At 46.5% G+C, this 11,078-nt stretch overlaps 1 protein-coding gene across 1 annotated transcript; it reads right to left on the bottom strand.

The window, feature by feature from the left end:
* Positions 1-3,724: 3,724 nt before the first annotated feature.
* LOC120705102 (xylanase inhibitor protein 1-like) lies at positions 3,725-4,894 on the bottom strand. The gene has a single exon (XM_039989625.1). The coding sequence runs from the start codon at positions 4,762-4,764 to the stop codon at positions 3,844-3,846; it is 921 nt and encodes a 306-aa protein (XP_039845559.1). The 5' UTR covers positions 4,765-4,894; the 3' UTR covers positions 3,725-3,843.
* Positions 4,895-11,078: the final 6,184 nt, after the last annotated feature.

The raw sequence follows: 11,078 nt of genomic DNA, 5'->3' as shown, positions 1-11,078 counted from the left end.
ACTCTCCCTATATTAATTTCCAATGTGAGACACCGCGCGCCTACGCCGGCCTCCAGGCGCTGCAGCGCCATCTCTCTCTCCGAAGACCGTGGCTCCGCACATCAGCCGGACCCAGCGCAGGTCGCCGGCGCCGCCAGCAACCGCTCCCCGCCTCCGCACCTCCGCTCATCTTCCGAGGCGATCGTCAGGCAGCCAGGCTGAGGTTGGGAACCGAGCAGATGCGTCATGCGTGTGGTCGCGGGGAAGCAAGCTAGGCCAGGGGCCCTTTTTATTTTTTATATTTAAAAAAAATCAAAATTTCAAAAATTTATGTCCATTTTGAAAATTTTCAAAACTACCCCGGTCGCCCTATGAGGGGCGACATGTCCTAGATGTAATTTTTTTTCTTCAAATTTACAACGAGGTCCATAGCCGAAAAAAAATGAAAGGGGGTCTGTCGCCCCCCCTCGGGCGACCGGGGCTTGCTCCCCTATATAAGCATTCTACCCCCATTCTCTCCTCATTTGAGCCCAAAAATTTCACCAAAAATTCAGAAAAAAAGAGAGGGGTGAGGAGAAAGGAAGCGGCGAAGCCCTGTCGGATTCCGCACTTGTGATCTGCAAGTTAGTACATTTAGTTTATATATTTTTTCATTGATATTGTAGAATAATTTAATTTAATTAGTGCTATAGTAGAACCATTTAAGTATGAGTTTAATGGTACTTTAGTTTTTAGTTACGTAGTAGTAAATTAGTTTAGAAAATTAGTACTACGTATTTATTATTACAATTGCAGTACTATTAGAGACGTGTTTATAAATTAATTACGATTTAGAATAGAATTTGGCATATGCAGTATAGAATTTGAGTGTCATCGCGTAGTTATGAATACTTATACGTTGTAGTTGAATTTCATATTTAGTTTTCAGGCGGTCGGCGTTTCTTTAAATGTCCACACACATGGGTAATACTCGGTTGTTTCATTTCTTTATCTTCAATGAGACATCTTACATGAAATTTGTTTTGCAGTCTTTCGATGCTCCAGAAAACTGTGGTTTTACTAGATGGGTCGATCCTGCACCAATTGATTCTGTTCAGAAGTTCATCGAGTACCTCCAGATAAATATCTTTGATCTGGAATGCAAGGTGAACCATTATGAGGAAGTGAGCGAGGGTAACAAGGACGACGACGATGATGATACCAGCAATGCTGCCGGTTCACAGGATGAACCATGCACTATTCCTTACTGCAACTGTCCTTGTCATAAGAAGAAGGGCCCTGCGCCTCCGGCACCACCGCCTGCACCACCTGCAATGGGTGGATACTGCGGTGAAGGCTCAACGCAGTTTGCTACGTGGGGGTACGGCTACTAGGACTACCCTAGTGCTAGTGACATGCTGCATCGTTGTGTTTGTTGTGTTTTTTTTAAATTAGCTAAGGCATGTTAGGTTAGTCCAGAATCTATTTACCGTAGTTTGCAATAGGTTCTGCCATGCCACTGCATGTGTGATGTGTGTTTCATTATCGTTGTATTATGATGTAAAATTTGATGGTTCACATTATGTAATGCATTTCTTAGTTTTTATTTCTTATCATTATATTAATTAAATGTGTGCTTTTTAGTATTCTAGTGACATGAAAAGCTCCGAAAATATTAAAGACAAGTTCAAATATTTCATAGATTCCCGGCTACAACTGCAAATTAATGGTAAAAGTTACAACACACAGAGTCAAGCTCTCAACTGAAAACATAAACAACTAATTGCAGTGGCATGTACACGCGACAAGGTAATTTTTTGTTGCATCTAAACCTACCATGCCTTATGGAATGTAAAATGCCGGGATTACATGGCACTACTCTACTGAGTGCACCGAGGATATTTACCCTTCCTAATTGCTTCGGGCCCGGCTTCCTTCGCACGGCGTGCCCTCTCTCGCTTTCTCTCTCTGTCAGCTTCACGTTCGGCCGCCGCCTTACGATCCACCTTCTCCATCCTCTTGCGGATCTCTTCTTACTCTTTCTTGCGCTTCTCCTCTTGCTGTTCCTCGTGCTTCATTCGGCGCCAACGTTCTGCAGCCCACCTTGCTTGTTGTTCCACAAAGTTCTTTGCCTGCTGCGACTGCACGGTGTCGAACCACTGCATAAAATCACAAAGAGGCGGAGGAGACTTTGTCCAACAAAAGTTAGAATCATAACTCAATGTTAGGTCACAAAGAAAAATAGCGTATGTTGTCCTGCTACCTTGGCCCGGTCTTTGCCGTATCGCTTAGGTGGATCATATCCGTAGTTTTCACACATGCCTAAAACCTCAGATTGCATGAACTTGCATAACGAGCCGCAGAAGCACATTGGCACATCAATTCCTTCAGATACGGTGGCTACACACTTGCTCCACGGAATGTAGGTTGATCCTGACGAAGACATTGGCGCTATAGTGTGCTGCGCCAAATGACGAACAATGATTTAAATAATGCACATATCGTATACCAAAACGATGCGTGAAAATATAGGTACTGTCATAATTCTATTGACTTATACTGTAATATCAATAAGGTACTGTCATAATTCTATTTTAATGCATAATTAATTTTAAAAAAAGTTTGTAATAGTACTCAAATTGTAATACTAAACGAGTGTTCTAAAGCATCAAATCTAATTCAGCTAATCCGCTAATTAAATTAAATTGTTATACAATATCAACGGATTCATACGGAAGTTACCGGTAGATCACAAGTGCGGAATTCGGCAGAGCTTCGCCGCTTTTCTTCTCCTCACCACTCTCTTTTTTTCTGAATTTTTAGGCTCAAATGATAAGGGAATGGTGGCCAGGACTTATATAGGGAGGGAGGACCCTGTCGCCCGTTGGGTGGGCGAATGGCCCTCCTTTCATTTTTTTTCGGCAATGGACCTCGTTGCAAATTTGAAGAAAAAAAATTACATCTAGTGCCTGCCGCCCTCATAGGGCGACCGGGGGTAGTTTTGAAATATTTCAAAACGGACATATATTATTGAAATTTTGATTTTTTTTAAATATAAAAAAGAAAAAATGCCTAGGCCAGGACGAGTTGCTGGGCCAGTAAGCCACGAAAGAACTTGGGTATGAGACTAGGGCCAGTCCACGGTCTCCACCTAAATGATTGCTGGGCCTGGGCCATGAAAAAATGCAGGGATATGAGAGACTTTTTGGGCCACGGCCCTAGTTGCCCTAGGCGTGTATCCGCCCGAGCTGCAGAACCCTATAGAGTTTGTACATTTGTTTTGTTTTGTTTTTCTCCCATGTGGGTCATCCGCTGAGGCGGCCTACTTGTAAACTCCTTCTTTACTAATAGAAATAGTGCGCAATCTTGTGCCTGTTAAAAAAAAAAGATCACGGGTTTCAGCCGCACCATCGATAATATCCATGATTCCTTGCATGGTCTGAAAATCCAAAGCTAACTAGTAGCTGTGCCGATTCTTCACGTAACAGGTGAAGTTAGTGAGACGTTGAATAAAATTAATGCACGAGAGCATGACTTGCACGCTCCTTTATGCCACTGCATATGATTATCTTCTTTCAATTTAGCATTGTATGTCAAAGAGAGGACGAAATATGTATAGAATTCTTGTGCATGTAAAATTATATTGTCTTGTCATTAATATGCGTTCAATATGATTGTTGGTGAGATGAACCAAATTAAACATCAATTTGAAGCTCTTATATTCGTTCCATCCACAAGTTTGCGACGTCATCGACTAGCTAGCACAAATGAAACAAGTTTAATTTGATATTCAATTAAGCAAAGCACGAACAATGCAAGTTTGAACAGACACTCAGACGTGCACACTGCAGACAAGACAATCTCAGTCGATCATCATCGTCATCATCAGACCATGTGCTTGATGCGCAGGCCATAGCCATCCCTCTTGTCATAGTACCGGTTCCACAGCATGACGCCGCCGTAGTTATTCGTCTCCCGCACCAGCGGCATCACCTCCGCGCCCACGGCCTCGGCCTCCACCCAGCCGTCGCTCGCCACGTCCCTCGCCGCCGGCAGACCCACGTAGAGCTTCGCCGCCGGGAACCTCTCCGCCCACCCAAGCCACGACCCGTAGAAGAACCTCTTGTCCTCCGACCTGAACGAGCACGCGGTGTCGTTGTAGAACCGCACGTGGATGCGCCGGAAAAGCCCCGTCGCCAGCGCCGCGTCCACGCCGCCCTCGCCGCCGTCGCCCATGCACCGCGGCGTCACCGTCAGGAGCACCCCCTTGTACCCGGCGAGGCGGCGGGCGAGCTCGTCGTAGTTCGCGGACCCGCCGTGGTCGACGTAGAGGTCGACGCCGTGGAGCACGGCGTCGCCGAACGGCCGGGGAACGCCGCGGCGGCGGCGCCCGCCAAGGTACGCGTGCCAGAGGTGGTCGGCGAGGTCCCTGGCTGCCTTGGCAGTGGGGAGGGAGTACTGGTCGCCGTTGCCGCCGATGGAGAGGAGCACGGTGACGTTGTTTGCGGCCTGGCAGTGCTTGATGTCGGCGCCGACGGCGGAGGCGTCGTGGCCGGAGAGGTCGGCGGAGTAGTAGCTGCCGTGGCCGAAGACACTGAGGAAGGAGATGATCACCGTGGTGTAGGTGCCCGTGTCGCACGCCTCCCGGAGCGAGCCCTCGTCCTTGTTCCGGCCCCAGAAGACGGTCAGGTCCTCCGTCTTGCCGGCGGCGGCTGGGCCGGCGACGGCGCCGAGGAAGAGTAGTACTACTAGGAACGGAAGCGCTGCTGGCATGAGAGATGGGCGGCGCTGCCGGAACGTCGCCATGGAGTAATTCCGGTGATGAACAAAGCTTAGCTCGGAGGACAGGTATTATATTTCGCGTGCCTGGAATGGCAACCAGCGCCGCGCCCTTCTTTATAAACTACCAGCGCCCAGTTGCTATTGCACCTAGTGCTTGATGGCAGCCCTGGAATGACACTGGTTGTGTGCGCCGGGATATTGTTGAGCTTGCGTGGCATTTATTGACTAGCTGTGTCTGGCAACTGGCATGGTCAACCTATGCATTGTATCTGTACGACCATGTATGCATGCATGAGCTGTTCTCCATGCATGTCATGTCATGATGTGCGGCTCAAGCGTCATCTACTGTATCTCATCGACCGTGTCCACATGATGGCGTTCCCCGTTTCTCCGCGTGCGGCACACAGGTAAGGAGCAACCAGAAAATGACTCGTACTTGTCAACTCGATTGAGATTGACTACAAACAGAACAGGAGCTATTTGCTGCCTACATGCTGAAGCTTTTGACCGTGAAAGTCCTTCCATTTTTCAGAAGAGGAAATTTTGGATAACCCGGTCGCACGGGCTTAAATTCTAAGAGATATTGTATTAGAAGTTTGATTAATAATTAGGTCTCCTAGCAAATAATTATAAAATGAGTAAAGTGCACTGGTCCCTAAACTAATAGTGCAGGTCCCTAAACTCTAAAAAAGTCCATATAGGTCCCGAAACTGCAAAAAAGGGTCCATCCACATCCCAAACACACCACGCAAGCGTCCGCAAGCTGGATGGCATGCCATGCTGGCATAAATATGCAAATACACCCTCTATTTTCTATTCTCCATTCTCCCCCTCCACCATCTCTCTCTCCACAGGTCAACGCGGTCGTCTCTGCCTTGCGGCCGGCGCAGCGCGAGACTGCTAGCACCCGTGACATGGCCGCCCTCGGGCCGCCGTCTCGCCTCCAAGCGGAACACTATGACCGCCACTTCAACTTCACCCCGTCCGATGGCTCGCATCGGTGACAGCCTCCCGGATTCGCATGTAGCTCAAGGCGACTGCCGCACCCGGGAGAACATTGCGGCCGCGGGCGCTCGGCCATGCCGCTTGCACTTGATGGGGACCTTGTGTGCCGCCCATGTCAACGGAGCTCGGGGCAGCTCGCCGGGTGCTGGTGGAGCAGAGAGGAGCGATTGGCTTCCAACCTTCCATGGTTTGGATTATTTGCATCTCGATTTGGAATTGAGCTCCACTCCGCTCAAATTCTTGTCTTCCCCAACGGGATTGAGCTGCCTCTTGCCCAAATTAGCATTCTCCCATCGTTGGAGGAGCTTGGCGGCGCAACAGGCCTGACGGCCTCGGCTACGACGGCGTCCTCGTGCTCCAAGATGTACCACCGCTGTGCCTCACTGCCCGCTCGAAGCACCCAGCGCGCGGAGCCCCGCGCCCGCCTACTCGTCGCCGCTGCCGGGCTTGCGCTTGCCAGACAATATGATGCTGCCGGCACCCACACCTCCGGGCGGCGGCGGACCCATCCGGCCGCAGCCGGGCTGAAGGGCGCGGCCACTGGCGCCAATGCGATGGCGCAACTGTTGGTGATATGCCCAAGAGGCCATCATCACAATACGGTTTAAAGGCCCAAGAGGATATTGATCCAAGAGAGATTAGGGTTACTAATTGGCCTATGAGATAGAAGCCCATTAGTACGCCCTATATATACGAGGGAGGGGCTAAGGGGGCGAGACAACCGGTGAGCCCCGCCACCTCCCTAGCCGCCGCCCCCCTCTCTCGGCCGCCGCCCTTGCCGTGCGTGTGGTGCTAGCACACCGACACCCGGCGTTTCATCCCCGTACGTGTGGACTCCGTGGAGGCGCTGCTGCGATTGCTGCGCTGATCGGCTGCTGGGATTAAGGACGAGGAGCTCGGTGCATGGGACATGATCGACTACTTCCTCTACATCGACGCGCGACTTCTTCCGCTGCGCTGCGCGTCTAGTGGTAACGATCTATGATCTTCTACTCGCAAGTATCTTGGGTATATGCGGTAGTGATGCTAGCATAGCCTACCCGTTTCCCTACAGTGGTACCAGAGCCATCTTGCGTAGTTTTTGGTCTGGATCATTAGCATATAGGTGATATGTTGTTGTAGTAGATTGGATCTATTACTTTTGCACGGTTTGATTAGATCAATTGGTCATAAGGGATTAAAACTGGAGCGAGTTGATTGCGCGGCATGTGACAAAAAGATTAGTTTGTGTTATTTCTCTGTTGTGCATATGACATGTCCCTACCGGCTGGAATCACTATCAGGGACTAACTATGTGCATAGTTAGCAGATTGAACCAACAGATCGAGGTCATGTGTAGATGCAGTCTTCTCAAGTGTAAAGTTTGCACGGTCAATGTGATTGACCTAGTGAAAATTGAGGCATTATGAATGGCTCGGATTTGAGGTGATGCGATCACTCTGATGAGATTTTCATAGGGACCGCCGTTGCTTTCTCGCTATAGCGGCTTCCTAAGCGCTACTTTGGTAGAACACGTCGTACGCCTAACTTGTTTTTGCAGGGTGTGATATGAATGGTATGGCCTCAATGTCATGTGATGATGTATGTGATGATTTGTGCGGCTTGCGTGTCGTAAGTTAACACAACCGGGTTGAGGTTGCACCATTATTGTATAACGACCCGCCTGTCGACTTGTGATGTTTGAATCCTCATGTAATTATTTCACTAGCTATTAGATGTAGTAGCTTAGTATCTTTTCATGGAGACTTCAATCATGATGGCGATGATGATCACCACAAGACAGGACGGATGGCAATGGAGGTCACCTTGGAGCCATGGCGATGGAGCCCATTGTGATGCAAGAGGCCATACTATTCACAATATAATATGATTATATGCCTGTGATGTTTATTTTCCTGTCATACTATTCTTTCATGCTTTTACATATGGTGGATGTTTTAATCATGATAGAATAGCTTCCCTCAGAAAAGGTTGAGTTTTTTATGCCTTTTACCAATAGCTGCACCTATAAATTTTGATCGTTGTGTGGTAGGTTTACCAAAGTAGAGTACCCTCAGCTATGATCGTTGTGTGGTAGGTTTACCAAAGTAGAGTACCCTCAGCTATCACTTTTGTGTAGGGTGGATGTCGGACATTCATAAGCATAGTATTGGTTTACTCAGCAAAGCTATCAAAACAGTTTTGGGCTTTAAGGCATAGGGTTGGGGCCGGGGCTTTGGATGCCACCCAACAAACAAGAGTCACATAGAGATGTGATTAGCAATTTGTTGCTTACCTGTATCACTACTTTTCTAGCCGTGATGCTAAAGCTCACTAGGATTTTAGTGATTATGGATCTTGAACCACTATATGTCATTAGAGGGAAGATGACTTTGATATAGTAGGTTGTCTTTTGTTAAATTAGTTAATGAAAGTCTTTACATAAACTTAGTGCTGAAATCTTGATTTACTTTTATGTTGTAGATCATGTCTGCCAGTAACAATTCTACTTTCAATTTGCGTTCTGTTCTTGAGAAAGAAAAGTTGAATGGAACAAACTTTATTGATTGGTACCGCAACCTGAGCATTGTTCTCAGGCAAGAGAAAAGGGAGTATGTTCTTGAGCAGCCATATCCTGATGATCTCCCTGACAATGCAACTGCTGCTGATCGCAGAGCTTATGAGAAGCACTACAATGACTCACTTGATGTCAGTTGTCTGATGCTCGCCACCATGTCCCCTGATCTGCAGAAGCAGTATGAGAATGCTGATGCTCACACCATGATTGAGGGGCTGCGTGGGATGTTTCAGAACCAAGCCAGGACTGAGAGGTTGAATATCTCAAAGTCCTTGTTTGCGTGCAAACTGCCAGAAGGTAGCCCGGTCAGTCCTCATGTGATCAAAATGACTGGTTACATTGAGACTTTGGACAAACTTGGTTCTGAACTTCACCAAGACTTGGCTGCTGATGTTATTCTCCAGTCGCTCCCGGTGAGCTATGAGCCTTTTATCATGAACTTTCAGATGAATGGCTTGGATAAGACATTGAGTGAGTTGCATGGGATGCTAAAGACAGCAGAGGAGAGCATTAAGAAGAATCCCAATCATGTGATGATGATTCAGAAGGGGAACAAAAAGAGAAAGCGTTGGACGCCTCCTAATCCCAAAGGTAAAGGCAAGGAAAAGAGTTCCAGTGGTGAGTCCTCGGGCTCTAAGCTAAAGCCAGCACCTAAGGCCAAATCTGGCCCTACTTCTGAGGATGAATGCTTCCACTGTCATGAAAAGGGACATTGGTCTAGGAACTGCAAGAAGTACTTGGAAGAAAAGAAGAAGAAGGGAAGTGAGACTTCCACTTCAGGTATAAATGTTATAGAAATTAATATTGCATTATCTTCCAGTGAATCATGGGTATTTGATATTGGATCGATGATTCACACTTGCAAATCGTTGCAGGGTCTAAGTGAGACTAGAAGATTTGCAAGAGGCGATTTGAACGTTCATGTCGGCAATGGCGCAAAGGTTGCGGTGTTGGCGGTCGGCACCTACCACTTGTCTCTACCCTCCGGATTAGTTTTGGAATTAAATAATTGTTATTACATTCCTGCTTTGAGCAAGAACATTATTTCTTCTTCATGTTTGGAAGAAGTTAATGATTTTAAGATTGTAATAGAGAACAAACGTTGTTCTATTTTTTGCAATGGTATTTTTTGTGCTCATTGTCCATTGGTGAATGGATTATATGTTCTTGATCTTGAGGATAAATCTGTCTGTAACATTAATACTAAGAGGCTTAGACCAAATGATTTGAATCCCACTTTTATTTGGCATTGTCGCTTAGGTCATATAAATGAGAAGCACATTGAACAACTCCATAAAGATGGATTGTTAAGCTCATTTGATTTTGAATCATTTGACACATGTGAGTCTTGTTTGCTTGGAAAGATGACCAAAGCGCCTTTCACTGGTCATAGTGAGAGGGCGAGTGACTTGTTGGGACTTGTACATACCGATGTATATGGACCAATGAGCTCAATAGCCAGAGGTGGTTTTCAGTACTTCATTACTTTCACTGATGACTTTAGTAGATATGGCTATATCTACTTAATGAGGCACAAGTCTGAATCGTTTGAAAAGTTCAAAGAATTTCAGAATGAAGTACAAAATCAATTAGGCAAGACAATTAAATTTCTGCGATCTGATCGTGGAGGAGAATATTTGAGCCTTGAATTTGGTGATCATTTGAAGCAATGTGGAATTATTCCGCAGCTAATTCTGCCCGGAACGCCTAAATGGAATGGGGTATCCGAACGGAGGAACCGAACCTTGTTGGACATGGTTAGGTCCATGATGAGGCAAGCTGATCTTCCATTGTCATTTTGGGGTTATGCTCTTGAAACTGCTGCGTTCACATTGAATAGGGTTCCAAGTAAGTCTGTTGAGAAGACACCATATGAGATATGGACCGGGAAACGTCCCGGATTATCTTTTCTCTAAATTTGGGGATGTGAGGCTTATGTCAAACGTTTGATGTTAGATAAGCTCACTCCAAAGTCAGACAAATGCTTATTTGTGGGGTATCCTAGGGAAACCAAAGGATATTATTTTTACAATAAGGCGGAAGACAAAGTATTTGTCGCTCGCAATGGTGTTTTCTTAGAAAAGAAGTTTCTCTCAAAAGGATTTAGTGGGAGCAAGGTGCAATTTGAAGAAATTCAGGAAACACCCGAAACTGTTTCAGCACACACTGAAGATCCACGGGATGTGCAAGATGTTGCACAACCCGTAGTTGAGGCACCAGCCCCACGAAGGTCTATAAGGGCACGTCGCGCTACTGACAAGCTCAACCTCCTTATTACGGAGGAGCGCCATGTATTATTGATGGAAAATGATGAGCCCTTGACCTACAAAGAAGCAATGATGGGACCCGACTCCGACAAATGGCTTGAAGCCATGGAATCCGAGTTAAAATCCATGCATGATAATCAAGTTTGGAACTTGGTCGATAAAATTGACAATGTAAGACCTATCGACTGTAAGTGGATTTTTAAGAAAAAATTAGACATGGATGGAAATGTTCACATCTATAAGGCACGATTGGTGGCGAAAGGTTTCCGACAAATTCAAGGTGTTGACTATGAGGAAACCTTTTCGCCCGTCGCAATGCTAAAGTCTGTTCAGATTCTCCTAGCAATTGCCGCACATTATGACTATGAGATATGGCAAATGTATGTCAAAACTGCTTTCCTTAATGGACATCTAAGTGAGAATGTGTATATGACACAGCCTGAAGGTTTTGTCGATCCTAAAAATGCTGGGAAAATATATAAGCTTCAGAGGTCCATCTATGGATTGAA

The sequence above is a fragment of the Panicum virgatum genome, chromosome 4K, assembly GCF_016808335.1.
Source record: "Panicum virgatum strain AP13 chromosome 4K, P.virgatum_v5, whole genome shotgun sequence".
NCBI lineage: Eukaryota > Viridiplantae > Streptophyta > Magnoliopsida > Poales > Poaceae > Panicum > Panicum virgatum.
The sequence above is the reverse complement of the archived record's forward strand: the minus strand, read 5'-3'. Positions and strand labels throughout refer to the sequence as shown.